General features: G+C 38.0%; 1 protein-coding gene across 8 annotated transcripts in view; it reads left to right on the top strand.

The window, feature by feature from the left end:
* LOC109066631 (ankyrin repeat and SAM domain-containing protein 1A-like) overlaps window positions 1–16,108 on the top strand; it is a 93,823-nt gene that overhangs the window by 26,024 nt on the left and 51,691 nt on the right. For 4 of the 8 annotated variants that reach the window (XM_042712645.1, XM_042712644.1, XM_042712648.1 and 1 more), the window contains exons 2-8: window positions 3,194–3,301; window positions 3,406–3,562; window positions 5,922–5,984; window positions 13,610–13,906; window positions 15,612–15,687; window positions 15,772–15,873; window positions 15,961–16,044. In XM_042712645.1, coding sequence (XP_042568579.1) covers window positions 3,194–3,301; window positions 3,406–3,562; window positions 5,922–5,984; window positions 13,610–13,906; window positions 15,612–15,687; window positions 15,772–15,873; window positions 15,961–16,044 — 887 coding nt within the window. The remainder of the gene's footprint in view (window positions 1–3,193; window positions 3,302–3,405; window positions 3,563–5,921; window positions 5,985–13,609; window positions 13,907–15,611; window positions 15,688–15,771; window positions 15,874–15,960; window positions 16,045–16,108) is intronic. The other 4 variants (XM_042712647.1, XM_042712651.1, XM_042712649.1 and 1 more) reach the window with 3 other exon arrangements.

Here is a 16,108-nt window from a genome sequence, read left to right as displayed (position 1 = left end):
GAGTAGTATGAAGTTATTCATAACCCAGAGGGTGTGGAAACTGGAGAAATATCACTTAAAACAATTGTGTAATACAGTTTGTTGCATTTATATTTTTTTCAGTACCCTTGCAAAAAATAAAAAAACTTTTTGTTGCAAGCTTTGGTTGGCATTTTGGATCAGGTGTTTACCTATTTTTGCAACGGTAATGCAATAATTTTGTCCGGCTTTTTTTCATAGAAGCAAAATACTTCCTTAACATAGGTATCATTCGTGCAGTGTTTCAAATGCTGTTTTGTGACTCATGTTTTGCAGCTTTGCATTTCTGTTGGATGATAATGATACCACTACATTATGAATTCTGACTGACTATCATGAGAAACCGGAGCGGACATCTGTAAACCACACTCTGCTCAACACTTTGCTCTGCTCGTGCAGTTTCTTTTCCCCTCTCTGTGTGATGTTCCCTGGCTGCTGGGATGGAGGGATGGGAACGGCAGATAGTTGGAGCGGGAGAGAAGAAAAAGCAGAGAGAGGTGGAGCCTGCAGCACAGTTTGAGAGCCTATCTGCTGCCGGCTTCTTCTTTCCTCTTCCTCTTTTGTCTGTGTGCTTTGTGTCTTCATTTGTGCGGCTTTGTCTTGACAGCGAGCGAGTGCATGCAGCACGTCACGTGATCGCGCTCTGCTCTTCAAGCAGGGCCTTTTCTCATCACAGCGCCTGTATCCTACATACAAGAGAAACTGTTCCAGTCCGTCAACATATTTATGTGGAGTCCAGAGCCTTAGGCTGTTTTCTGTGAGGTCCAGTGTGTAGAGGTTGTTGTTTGAGAACAGAAAAGGAGTTTTGTAGTTTAGTCAATTTGCAAGCATGCTGAGGGAATTGTAGATGGTCATGTTGAAATTAAATTTGTGTGAATGTGGCTAAGGACATTTAATTTATTTAAAAATAGTCCTCTGAATAAATGTAAGTGCCTTTCCAGGTTATCTTGAGATACCCGTGATACAAGAGCTGAAACAAAACACAAAGGTATTTTTCAAAAACAGATTAAAAAACAGTGTAAAGCCTCAGTTGATACCTGATTCAGAATGTACACTCAGATTTAGCTACACCTTATTCAAGGTGTTTCGAGCTCTGTTGTCAGCAGAACTTGCTTGCATGTTTTTCTCCAGTGACCTCAAACACCCGCTGCAGTCATGCAATAGCGCCAGATTCAAGTATGACTCAGTTTGATTCAAGAGTCATGCAAATATGTTGCGCTGACCAGCGGATTCATCTAGAGCAGACTGCTTCAGGACTTCACTGTCCTGCAGGAAGGGTGATGCAGAGATGTTCTGTGATGTTCATTCCCATGGCATTAGCTCTCTGATGAATCATACATTAGAGCAGCATTCCAAGTCCAAACACTCACAAGGTTATCAAGGGACGGCGCCACAATCCAGGCCTTTGTGAACAGGCTTTATTTGCCGTTTCTGTATATATATATATACACACACACACACACACACACAAACACAAATAAAATTAAGTGGATAAATTAGATGAAATATCAAGAAATATCTTGCATTTTTGTTGTTTTAACTTATTTTAAAGGGTTAGTTCAGCCAAAAATGAAATTTATGTCATTAATGACTCACCCTCATGTCGTTCCAAACCCGTAAGACCTCCGTTCATCTTCGGAACACAGTTTAAGATATTTTAGATTTAGTCCGAGAGCTTTCTGACCCACCATACGGTATACTGTCCATGTCCAGAAAGGTAATAAAAACATCTTCAAAGTAGTCCATGTGACATCAGAGGGTCCGTTAGAATTTGTTGAAGCATCGAAAATACATTTTGCTCCAAAAATAACAAAATTATGACTTTATTCAGCATTGTCTTCTCTTCCGGACTAAATATTAAATATCTTAAACTGTGTTCTGAAGATGAACGGAGGTCTTAAGGGTTTGGAATTACATGAGGGTGAGTCATTAATGACATAATTTTCATTTTTGGCTGAACTAACGCTTTAACACTTACTTAGTATTTTTCTTTTAATAATTTTTACAAAATTATTTGTTAAAGGCTTGGAAATTCATTGATCAGGAAGAGTGGGAACACTGCTATTAAAAGGTTTATTATTCACTGACCCCATAGTCACCAAGCATTTTCACTACCAGTAAAAGATTGGAGTAATTATTTTTTTATTAGTTTTTTTTTATGTTTTTGAAAGAAGTCCCTTGCGCTCACCAAAGCTGTATTTACATGATCAAAAATACAGAAAACCCCCCCCCAAAAAAACAGTAATTTTGTGACCTATTATGTAAGGGATGAATTACATCCAGCCGGTTGTTCTCGCAGAATAAACCCCGACAGCGAGATCAGGACGCGAAGCAGAGGGGTCTTGTATCAGTCTGAAGGGGTTTATTCTGCGATAACAACCGGCTGAATGTACATTACCCCACTTATTACACAGCTACATGCCACATAAGTAAATAATTAGATGCAAAATATTGATTTGAGTTGAAATACTTGAATGCAAAGCTTCCGTGAAGACAGCAGTTGTGAGCAAGCGGCAAATTCAAACTAAACAGACATTTAAGGGAAACCACGTATTACACAACATTTCACCACAAGATAATTAAGACAATAAAAGAATTAAGACAAAAATATTTTAAAATCTTATCAGCTTGTTAGTTCTCTTATAATCCATTACACTGTACAAAACAATTGTAGCAGAATGGCAGCAGCTGTGTTTGTATGAAACGAGAGCGAGTCCAGAATGACAAAATTAAATAACTGTACACATAATATTGAATTGAGTTTTAATATTTTATAAGCTAACAAAACGCAAAGCTTCCACCAAGAAAAACTGTTCCTAGTAAGAGTATAGCGCTGGCTTCAGTTACCCGGATGAGCCTGTGTTATCAGCCTTTACAGGTTGTTATCGAGGGATAACAGACCCCAGAATGTCACAACTGACCAATCAGAATCAAGTATTCCACAGAGCCGTGTAAGAATACAATTTAAAATACCTGTTTTCTATTTGAATATATTGTTAAAATATAATTTATTGCTGTGATCAAAGCTGTATTTTCAGCATCATTACTCCAGTCCTCAGTGTCACATGATCTTCAGAAATCAATCTAATAAGCTGATTTGCATAGTAAATGAAAAACTCATGCATTGTTGGCATGAGGATGCAACTTTAATTTGTAATTTTTTTTTAAAACATAGGCCTATTGTGTCCGCTCTGTTTGACAGTATCTGGAGGGGCCCGAATGTGAACTGTGTGGACAGCACTGGATACACACCTCTACACCACGCTGCTTTAAATGGACACAGGTGAGTCCTGTCACCTGATGACCTTTGGCCTTAAGGATATTTTAAGAGTTTTTTTTTATGATTGTATTTACTTAAAAGTTTGTGTATCTCTCTCTGTTTCTCAGTGAGGTGGTGGAAGTACTCCTGAGGAACGAGGCTCTGACGAACATCGCTGATAACAAGGGCTGTTACCCTCTGCACCTGGCGGCGTGGAAGGGAGACCAGCGGATCGTCAAACTCCTCATCCATCAGGGGCCATCTCACCCCAAACTCAATGAACAGGTCTGAGCAGCCGCCACCTCAGATTTAAAGGCATTTCCTGTTCTGCTCTTCTTCACGTTTATTTTGTGCTACGACTAGAAGTAAAGAGGAGGAGATGATCTTCCAGACTGAGTCAGAATAAATACTGTCCGTAGACCTTAGGTTGTTCTGCAAATATGCACCTTTTAGCAGCACACTCTCTGAGATCATGAGTCTAGGGGGTTGTTGGCTGTGTAAATTCAGTAGTTTCAGGAATAGACTCTTATCAGGAAGACTGTGGCTTCCTCCTGCAGCCTCTTCACACTGCTCTCATTTACACTTTGAGTGTGTGTCAGTATAAAGCTAAACACCAGTTCAGTGACATCTCACCCTTAATACAAGCAGCTTTCATTTACAACTGCTATTTTTAGTCGTAACACATCTGGGTGAATCTCAAATAGATTTTTTCTGGTGTAAAGTTGAACACAATCACCGTGAACTTTTGGACACTAGAGTTGAAGATTAGCCAAATTCCAGTAACTACCAACATCTGAATCTAAACATTGATATTTCCATTGTGACTAATTGATGCTTAAAGTGATAGTTGAACTTTTGGACACAAATTAGATAATTTGTTTTATGTGATGATTTGACATCAACATGCTAAAGTAAAAATACAGGTTGTGTGACAGCAGTGTTTGAATGTTTTATAGTACTGTCACGATATTTTTTTATATAATTCTGTCATTTACTTACCCTCAATTCACCCAAAAAAATTAATACTTACATTCACCTACCCAAATAGTTCACCCAAAAAAATTAATTCTGTCATTTACTTACCCTCAAGTCGTTTCAAACCTTTACGAGGTATTTTCTTCTGTTGAACACAAAAGAAGATATTTTAAAGAATGTTGGTAAGCAAACAGGTGCTGGTAGCCATCGACTTCCACAGTATGGGAAAAAATGCTATGAAATCAATGGCTACCAGCACCTGTTTGCTTACCAACAAGACCTGCTAGTGTTTGATGCTGTTAAGTTTAATATTCAAAAGGATTTCTGGTATGTTTAAGTTTTTGTGGTTACTGTTGTGCTGAAGAGTAGAATGCATGTAGGTAAACACTACATTAAATATATGAGCAGTGACAAGTCATATATTACATGTTCATTAGATTTACAAGCATAATACATGCACGACATAAATAAGTTATATTTAGCATCTTCTATTCTAAGCTTTGAATTGAATTGTTTACGCTACAAATTAAGTTACTCTAACAGTTTCATTATGAAGTTGTCATAACTCAAAAAAGATGGCAAGCAGTCAATTATTTGTTTATTGAGCTAACGCATTGCACATTTTTAGAATAATGTGTAATATTATAAAATTGCATGTAAAGATGTACTTTAAATGGCCTACTTAAGTGGGCCAAAAAAAAAGAGCTCTTAAGATGACTGATTGATTCTTATATAATTTTCGTTTAATTGTATTTAACATGCAATTAAGAGTCCAAAACATTCCATTCATTTTACACTTCATTCATTATATTCGCTATATGTTTTTCAAGTATATTGCCTCTGTAATAAGTGCTCTTTTTTTAATTTTCACAAGGTTAAGTTAGTCCTATATTAGTATTCCATACCAAACATATGATATGTTTTTTCCTTTCCCACAGAGTTCAATTTATCATACATTTAAACATCGGTCAGTGTAAACAGTATTTACCTGTAGGAAAGTCACAGATTAATGATGTCAGGACTATTTCCAGCACCGTGACATCTTTCACCGAATGAAGCTGAATATTCATGTGCACCTGTACTTGTCTGTTCTTGTACAGGGGTGGCTTGCATTGTCTTAAATGTCCCCAGAGGAAAGCAGAAACCGTCTCTCTGCTAATATTATCGTTTTGCATAATTTGGAGGGGCTTTCGTGCATTTATCATTCAGCAGTGATGCACTCAATATTATTCAGTAACATAATAATAACAGTTTTCATTTAACATCTCTGTTATTGCTTGATTTATTAAAGCATGACGTGGCTCAAAATGAAATGAAACGGCAGCCAAAGGAACATCATCATCAACATCATCAGTTTTTGGACTCATATGATAGCATCATGCTTCATTTCATTTTAAGTCATTTCATAAGGCTGGTTTATTCTCCTTCGTTTGACGTACATTTTCAAATGTTTCTGATTTTCAATCATTATAGTTGTTTTTCCTCACAACTTTTTTGCCTTTCAGCAGCACAAGTGTTCATTGATGTAAGGTTGATCATTCGACGGACTGTAAGCCAGCCTGCGGTTTCTGTTTGATCATGTCATTCATTAACAGTGAGTTGTTGTGTTCAGTGTGTGTGTGTGTGTGAGGCTGAACACATCTCCTTCCTGTTCTCTCCCCTCTCCCAGAGCGCTCTAGACCACACTGAGTTCAAACGCTGTGGCCCATTTGACCCCTATATTAATGCCAAGGTGTGTACCATGACCTCTGACACTGACCTGCACGCTTTGCCTTCATACGCCACGCCTGGGTTTGTCTGGTTTCTGTCGGGACGGTGTGTCGCTTCACTCTTTCCTCATGTTTGTGAATGATGTGCCTTATATAAGCACACACATGCTGTGCAGTATATGTGTGAAAGCGTATGTATTTCTGAAGACGTCTGAGCACTGACAGACTGCTGTGATTATCTCACTGTATCTGATGAGTCTGTCCACTTGTTTTGTGCTGTGTGTTTGAGTGTGAGGGCACTTTATCCTGACTGTTCAAGCTGAAATGTGTAGTTTTTGTGAAGGTTAGGGTTAGTACCTCGTTATTGTAACTACTATAATAAGTACATAGCATGCACATGTGGAACAGGACTATTTTATTTTTCACACTTCATTTGTTGTCGAGCCATACATTCGCTTCTCTTGCATTTTTCCATCCTAGTACTGAATAATCAGATGTCTTTGCAGTTTAAAATGGGATAGGAGAAAACATTTTAACGTGGAGAATTTTTATACACTTATGCTTCAAAAGCAGCTGGGCTTTGTGTATTAATATGGAAGCTGTCTTTCATTCAGTAGCACAGAGGGGATCCGGCGAAGCGTTAGATCAGTGTCGTATACAGGCGTCTGTGTACACGTGTGTTTGTGTGTCAGCCAGGGTGCAACTGAACAGACTGAAGTCCAAATGAATAATTCATGAGCTGACAGGAAGTGTGTGTCACTCAGGGTGTTTTGTAATGTTAAATGGTATTTCTAGCTCACCTGCTGTGCCACACACACACACACACACGCAGAGTCAAGAAGCTTCTCTGTGTAGCCGTCGGCTTGCATCAGTGTCAGGAAACGTGTGAGGGCTGAGATAGAGATGCAGGCGGAGAGAGGTGCAGCGTAGTCATGGCAACGGTGTCATGGCTGGAGAGCTGAGGGGCCGGACCCACCAGCACATCCAGAAAGAGATGAGGGGGACAAATGGAAGGAAGAAAAAAAGAAGGGTTTGGATGTTCTGCAGCTTAATAATAATAATAACAATTAGTAGTAGTAGTATTTATATATTTTAATTAATGCATTTTAATAACCTTAATCCCCAGTCTGAAGAAGAAGAGAAAACACACACACACACACACACACACACAGTAATGTTTTTCCAAAATATTATGTTGTGTGTTTCAGTCTGTGGGTTGTTCCTTTTTTATTTTATTTTTTTTTTAATTATTACTATAGTACTATTTTGATGCATTTTGGTTTTTGTTAGCCACTTCTCTTTTTGCTCTATATTTATATAATTTTTTTATTTTTCTTTGCTCTATATTTATATATAAATATATAATTTTCTGTAATTTTAAATAAAGCTCATATAAAATATAATAGAAATGTTAGATTGAAAAATTTTAGGAAAAAAGAGAAATAAAAACAATAATAAAAAAACAACAACAACAAACCTAATAGAAAATCAAACACACACTTTCCATACAGCTGAGAGTCACTCAGTTCACCTGCCTTCTATGAATCTATTTCAGGAGAGCCTTATTTAGAAAATGCATTCATCTCCACTTCCCCTTGATTATGTCTGTGGGGAACCTCTCTCTCTCTCTCTCTCTCTCTCTCTCTCTCTCTCTCTCTCTCTCTCTCTCTCTCTCTCTCTCTCTCTCTCAGATGACCTAGTTCGCACCGTCTGCGTGAAAATCTTCAGAAAATATTGTCTTGTCATCACAATTCCCAATGAACTTTATAGGTCTGTTCCAGAACCCAGTGAGTTCCCTCACCGTTTACTCTCTGAATATCCCACACTCTTCTAAAGGGTTAAGGTCATTGCACAAATTTCGTCTTAAATTTTTGCAGGTTAAAAAATAAATTCGACCTCATGTTATGTCAATCACGTTTACACACTGCCTCTGAAATTTTCGTCCGTCATAAAATAAAAAAAAAAAATTGGATCAGGTTCAATTTTTTTTTTTTTTTTTTTTTTTTGCGCATCCGTAGCAAGCATTTTGAGGTGTTTTGACAGTTCAGAGCCACCGTACAAGCGAACGCTAAAACCCAGAATGGCGATTGTCAAGTTTATCCACTTCGTCTCGTAGCACAAAGCACCGTCAAGATCATTGCACACTGTTGCATCAAACTGAGCCACTGACGTCCTGAAGATAATCCCGCTGCTCCTGACGGCTCCGTCCTCTATATCTCAGGATTGGATAGACCAATATTTCCTTTCTTTTTCTCTTTTTAAGAAGCCTGAAGACAACAAAATCATCCTCACTGCTTTAAAACTCCATTTAGTGCTGTTTTGCTAATTTTTTTGCAACTGATTAATTAATACGCATCGGACTCAGTCTGCAAGGTTTCTGTGCGTGACGAATTTTTAGGATAACGAATACGAAAAAGGCACACGAAAATTTCGGACTCAGTGTGCAGTGACCTTTACACTAGACAGTATAGACATGAACAGATTTCAGATCCCAGAACTTTGAGGTTTGCATTATTTCTATTGATTAGGCCAAGAAGTCAATCTGTGGAATCTGACCGATCACGTTTATTAATTCCCAGGTATATGAATTCTGGCATCCAGTGGAGGAATGAAAATTTTCTTTACTGTAAATATTTGGAGGAGCTCCAGACTCCAGAGGTTTCTGTGATTTCCAGTACAGTGCTCAGAAGCAGTGTTCTCTTCCTGACATTAATTGTTTAAAATCACATCAGTTGTGTAGCGAGTCGAGAACATGTATTTTCACTCCCTCAGTCTCTTTGAGAAATGCTGCGCCCTCGTCCCGCTGTGATGGTGTAGTGTGTGGAGAGAGTATGAGGGAGACTGAGAGGGCTCTACAGTTCTCCTTCTGTCTTCTGTCAGTCTAGGCTTCACTTTGACAGCTGGCCTTGAATCTTGTGAGACCTGTCAAGAACATGTCTAGGTTGTATTTCAACCTAAAACAAAGAGATTATGTATTGTATACGATGTAAGAGATTAAAATGAAGCCATGACGTTAAACAAAGGCTGAATTTCCTTTAAGATTATTTGCATTTCAACCAGTGTTAAGAATTATTTATGTACATTTCAGTAGTTATTGAAATGATTAATTAGCTTTTTTTTTTTCAGTTTAATTAGTTTACACACACACACACATACACACACACACACACACACAAATATAAATAAATATATATAAAGTATATTTATTTCAGTTTTGCTTATATATATATAATAAAATGTCAAAATATCATATATATTATCATGTATAATTTATTATGTATATTTATTTCAGTTTTGCTTTTAGTAATTTTAGTACTTTTACAATTTTATTTCAGTTATTTTTATAGCTTTTTTACGTTTTTGTTTTTCATCTAATATTTAAATTTATATTAACTTAACTTTTCATATTTTTACTTTATACCTAACACTGCTTGCAACATTATTTTTATGACAGTTAACCACATTTCCTTCCGTTTTATAATCCAAAAATTTGCATCAATGTCAGTAATGTAACATGACAAATAATTGTATATTTTAACTGTATAGTTTATATAATATTTGTTGTACCGACCTTGGTAAGTATTCATTAAATGTTTATTAAATTGTTATTATTAATTATTAAAAGAATATATTAATTATATCTATTAAAATAAAGTAACAATACAAAAATCTTTTAAACACAGGCCTCGCTTCCTATATGCAAAATATAACAGGCTAAATAAATAATATATTTGATTTGAGGATGAAACGGATCATGAAATATCACGCTGTGTGTGTGTGTCTCGTGCACTGCTCTGGTGGCGGCAGCTGTTCCCACAGGCACACGCTGATGATGTAATCAGTATGACATCACGTGGTAGGTCAGCTTTCAGCACTGATTATCCTCATCCGTCCGCATGTGCGCTGACCTGACAGGCCGCATATCAGAATCCTACGCCAGGCTGCGTTTCTGTCTCCTGTGGAGCTGAAAATCTGAATTTCATACAGTGAAATTGTGAATATGCGTATGTGAAACTTGTATTAATGTGCTCCCTCAGGAAGAGCACATGTGCTCACATGCATGCGATAAGATGAGGGGTGACGGTTCTCTGAGCTGAGGAGTCATCAGGCTTATTAAGCGCAGAAAGCTAAGCTCCGGCGGTTGGCACTGGTTTTCTCATGTTTAGTCCAGAGCTCAGGAAAGAGCGAGTTCACCCCAAAATCAAAACTGTCATGATTTACTGGAGCACAAAAAGAGCTCTTTTGAGAAATGTGCTGGTTGCCATTTTCCATGCAGTCACATCGATTGGAAGCTTTCAGGAGGCAAAAGCACCATTCAGATATTAAACATGTAGTCCATATGACTCTCATATATGATTTATATATACACCTGTATATGTTGGACAGCCACAATCAGACCGTGACTCCAAATATGTAGTACAGATTTAAATTAAAACATATTTCATGTCATTTTGAAGCTAGTCTCTTGGCTTTTTAGAGGTAGTTCCTTTCTGTGTCAAACAGATGAGATGCAAACACAATGCAGCGTTTCTGTTGTGTTTAAAATGTCGCAGGCAGATCGGCACTTTCTGTTTGAAGCGGTGAAAGCTCACTTCTGCTGTCCGTCGGTTTGTCAGCAGTGGGCCGCACTTACCAGGAAAATGAATCTCTTGTGTGAAGCTGGTTCATGTCGAAAGACTTTGACCCTCTGTGGTGTCCGGTTCCTCAGCAGAGAAATGAAAAGTTGCTGACACACAGCTCTGTTCACTTGAGAAAACCTCCGAGTGCTCACTGAGGAGCTGCGAGTGGAGCTCTGCATCAGATGCAGGGGTTTCTCTCAGGATCTCTTGTGTTAATGTTGGTGGAAATCTCTGCACTCCAGCTCACACGGCCTGAACAAGAGCGCACAGTCACAGCCCTGTTACAGGATCTGATTCTAGTGAGTGTTGTGGTTTTCCTTTTTCAGTGTGAAGAATAAAGGGCTTGCTGTGTTTTGGTTTTCCCATCTGTGGGGGAAGCAGCAGGTGTAGTTTCATTCTCCCTCTGTGTCCCACTGGCTCGAACTGTGACCTCTCTCTCTCTCTCTCTCTCTCTCTCTCTCTCTCTCTCTCTCTCTCTCTCTCTGGTGCTCTCTCTATCTCTCTCTCTCTCTCTCTCTGCATATGTCTCTGTCTCTCTCTCTCTCTCTCTCTCTCTCTCTCTCTCTCTCTCTCTCTCTCTCTCTCTCTCTCTCTCTCTCTGTCTCTCTCTCTCTCTCTATCTCTCTCTCTCTCTCTCTCTCTCTCTCTACTCTCTCTCTCTCTCTCTCTCTCTCTCTCTCTCTCTCTCTCTCTCTGTCTCGAACCATCAATCTCTCTCTCTCTCTCTCTCTCTCTCTCTCTCTCTCTCTCTCTCTCTCTCTCTCTCTCTGTCTCTGTCTCTGTCTCTGTCTCTCTCTCTCTCTCTCTCTTTCTCTCTGTGTGTGTCTCTCTCTTCAAAGTCGTGATAAATGTATAATAAAATTATAAAAAAAAAATATATTCTACAAAAATAATAAAAAATAAAAAAAAAATTTTATAATCAAAAAAAAAAATGAAAAAATATGTTCTACTAATATAATTAATAATACAGTAATAATGAATAAAAATTGTACAAATAAAAAAAAAAAAATCAACAAACTAATTATTAACAGGAAATCATTATCATCATAATAGTGATAATATGAAAATAATAATGATGATGATTATTATAATGATAAATAAATTGAAAATCATTATCATCATAATAGTGATAATATGAAAATAAATTTAATAAAATGACTGATAAAAATTAAACTATACATAATTTGTATTCATATTAAAATAATATAAAAAACATAAATGAATGCACAATACAGTTATTTTAATTATTGATGATGATGAATAAAAATGGTACAATAAATATATTTTTGTTTCATGTTAAAATAATATTAAAAACAAATAAATGCACAATACAGTTATTTAAATTTTTTGAATAATAATAATAATAGTACTTTCTTTGTCTCTCTCTTTTGCCACCTTTATTATTATTATTTTTTTCAAGGTCCATTATGTATATTCACAATATAGATGCAGAAGTGTGTGTGTGTGTGTGTGTGTGTGTGTGTGTGTGTGTGTGTGTGTGTGTGTGTGTGTGTGTGTGTGTGTGTGTAGCATGCTTTACATATTTACTTCTGGGGTGTGGCCATCAAACCAGCACATCACTCATTTTCATTCACTCCCCCTGCCTAAACACACACACACACACACACACACACACACACACACACACACACACACACACACACACACTTGGAGTGGTGGAGTGTGATGTGCCAGCTGCTGGCAGCCCAGAGGCCTTCACAACCTCTTCCTCTGTGCATCAGACATCTGCTGCTGTACCTACTGCTGCCACACACACACACACACACACACACACACACACACACACACACACACACACACTGATCTCTGAGCACATTCACATTCAAATCAGTGTGTACCATCAGAGCTCAAGTCAAATTGTTAATAAAGGATATGTAGTGTGTAATTCCAGATTTACACGCTTAAGATTTCACTTAATTCAGTTGGCAAACAAAGCAAATATTAGAGCGCCCTCTAGTGCTCAGGGCTTGAGCGCTGTGGCTAACAGTACATCAGTCATTGTGGAGACAGATGCTTTGTTATAGTCATGCTGAATATTCAACACAATGAGCCATTTTCTTTAACTGTCACGAATTTAAACGTAAATACTTTTTTCCAGTAATGGCCACAATAAATTGATCAAAAAATTGCAGTAAAGGCTTTTATAATGTTACAAAAGGTTTCTATTTCAAATAAATGCTGTTCTTTCAACCTTTGTCAACAAATATTCCTGAAAACCTGTATAATGGTTTCTATAGATAATATTAATCTGCACAACTGTTTACAACATTGCTAATAATCAGAAATGTTTCTTGTGCAGCAAATCAGTATATTAGGATGATTTCTGAAGGATCATGAGACACTGAAGATGCTGAAAATTCAGCTTTACATCGCAGGAATAAATGACATTTTACAATATATTACAATAGAAAACAGTATCAAAAATATACTGTATTTTTGATTAATTAAATGGAGCCATGAAGGCTTCTTTCAGAAACATTAAGAAACCGTACCCACCCCAAACTTTTGAGCAGTAGTCCGCATATTTAGAGACTTATGCCACTCCTCTAATGTATGAATATCATTGAATTAGATAAACAATGAGTGTCATAGTTTTCCAAGCAAAAGCATTTAAGAAAAGTCAGTCTGTTGGCAGTGCTGTAGATCTTGAGGATGTTGCGTGTGTTTGAAGCGTGCTGTCTGCGTGCGGTCAAGCTTGCATGTTCTCTTCTGCTCTGTGTCTGTCTCCATAAAATCTTTGAATAAGGGTGTCAGTGTTTTGGGTAATTTCATAAATTCAGTCTGCAGTTTGTTTCAACAAATTCTTCAAAAAGCTGGCTTTATTGCAAAGCTATGTCATAGAGTCACATAGCTTTACGCCCCACTGGAGTCTCGGTTTAACCAGTGAACTTTGCCGCTTGGAGATCATGTTGATCTTTCCATCTTTTAGGCACAGGTCCTGAAGTGATCACCCTTTCTGTCCATCAACATCTCCCTCTCCTCTCCTCTCTTCATCCTTCTCTCCGCAGAACAACGACAACGAGACGCCGCTGCACTGTGCGGCTCAGTACGGACACACTGAGGTGGTGCAGCTGCTGCTGGAGGAGCTGACCGACCCCACCATGCGCAACAACAAGTTTGAGACGCCGCTCGACCTGGCGGCGCTCTACGGCCGGCTGGAGGTGGTCAAACTTCTGCTCAGCGCTCATCCCAACCTGCTCAGCTCCAACACCAAGAAACACACCCCTCTCCACCTGGCCTCTCGTAACGGACACCTGCCCGTGGTGGAGGTGCTGCTGGCCGCCGGCGTGGATCTCAACTACCAGGTGAGGGAGGCCGGCTCTGAGCAGCAGGTTTCAATGGAGCTGCAGACTGTAAATTCTGTTTTTGCGCTAACTGTTCACATTCAACATTTCCTGTGTGTAAGGACTACTTGATTTTCCAAAATCTAAGACTACTTCTTCTATTTTATTTTTTTTTACATAAAATTGCATCCTCTGCAGTTTCCTTTTAAGATGATACTATTCAGTGGTTCCTGTGCAGTATGCTAGTATTCCTGTCTTGGTTTCAAGTTTCTGTCATGTGATGCTGCTTATCTCTGCACACAGCAAAATCTCATTGGTTAAAGTCTGCTCCACGTGTAAAACATCACACGTGTTCTGACTGGATGTGATTGTTGCACTGCACTGTGTTTTCATTTGTGAGAACTTGACAATTATTTGAACTGCTTCCCATAATGACTTTCTTCATGTACTTTGGGTATTTATTATAATGGCAGTTTTTTTTTTGTTTTGTTTGTTTTTTGGAAATATCGTACTTTTTTTTTTTCACTTAGCAAAAAATTGATCAGATTTTTTAATGTTTTGAAATGGGTCTCTTCTGCTCACCAAGGCTGCATATATTTGATCAAAAATACAGTAAAGACAGTAATATTGTGAAATAATATTACAATTTGAAATAGCTGTTTTCTATTGTAATATATTGTAAATTGTAATTTATTCCTATGATGCAAAGCTGAATTTTCAGCATCATTCCTCCAGTCTTCAGTGTCACATGATCCTGATTTGCCGCTCAAATTATTATTATTATTATTAGAATGATACAAACAGTTGTGCTGCTTAATATTTTGGTGTTTAAATTTTTTTTCAGGATTTTTTGTTGAATATAAAGTTCAAAAGAACAGCATTTATTTTAAATTTAAATATTTTGTTACATTATAAAAGTCTTGGAAACATTTTATTCACTATTAACTCTGACTTTTCCCTCAATAAACTCATAATTTGCTGCTTATTAATAGTTAGTAAGGTAGATGATAAGTTTGGGTATTGGGTCGGATTAGGGATGTAGAATAAGGCATTAATATGTGCTTAATTACTACTAATAAATGGCTAATATAACTAGTTAAGAGACCCTAAAATAAAGTTTTACTGAAGTCTTTACTGTCACTTTTGATCAATGTAAAGCATCCCTGCTCAATAAATGTATTGATTTCTTTGAAAAAAAAAAAAAATAGTAACTTTTAAAAGGAGTTCTGAAAGCAGAATGGGTTTAAACACTGTTTAAAGTGTAGTTTGAGCTGAAAGAGTGTGTGTGTGTGTGTGTGTGTGTGTGTGTGTGTGTGTGTGTGTGTTGGCCGGGCTTTCAGCAGCTGATCTCACCGCTCTCACTCAGTTTCTCACAGTGATTTAAAGTAGCTGCTCTTTAGCACCTTGCCAGAACACTCCTGCCTCTACCTGAGAAAGCTGCTAGTAACAACCTGCCATCTGTCTCTCACTCAGAGCAGCGCCCCACATTGACAAAGTCTGGTTTGTCTGCTAACATGCTGAGAAAGCCGCAGCAGCGTGAAAATGAGTTTGTCGTCTCCGTTGGGTTCTGATACGCCACATCAGACTCCGTTATTGCCGTTAACTGACCTAAAACAAAACGTGCAAGATATTTCAACCTTCACAACTTTCATCTAAGTGTCTTAAACATTTTGGGGTCGCAGTATGTGCCTCTGTATCTTATGATGAATGTTTTATTTGTTAACAGACAGAGAAAGGCAGTGCCCTTCATGAAGCAGCTCTATTTGGAAAGACAGAAGTAGTACAAAAACTACTCAACGCAGGTAAAAATAAACTCAAATGCAGAAATTACAAGTGGTTTGAATACTGAAATTGTACCCAGGATGCTCTGTGTGACTGTTTGTCAGGGATCGATGTGAATATCGTGGACAGTAAGAGTCTAACAGCGCTGGACACTGTTAGAGACATGCCCTCTCAAAAGAGCCGACAGATCGCCGCCCTCATACAAGGTACGTCTGGACCTGATATCACACACATCTCTGAATCTGAGCAGCTCTCCTCAGGTCATGATTTTCACACCTGTCTTCTCTCTAAAGCTCATATGAGCGGCCGTCCGTCAGACACGACCCTCCCTCCTCCACCAGTGCCACCTCAAGAGAGCCTGAGCCCCAAGAGAAAAGGTCAGAGAAACTCCACTCTACGAAACATCTTAACTACATTTTAAAGCTATTAAATCATTTAAAT

The sequence above is a fragment of the Cyprinus carpio genome, chromosome A23 (assembly GCF_018340385.1).
Source record: "Cyprinus carpio isolate SPL01 chromosome A23, ASM1834038v1, whole genome shotgun sequence".
NCBI classification, from domain to species: domain Eukaryota; kingdom Metazoa; phylum Chordata; class Actinopteri; order Cypriniformes; family Cyprinidae; genus Cyprinus; species Cyprinus carpio.
Note: the sequence above shows the minus strand (reverse complement) of the source record. Positions and strands in the feature narration are given on the sequence as shown.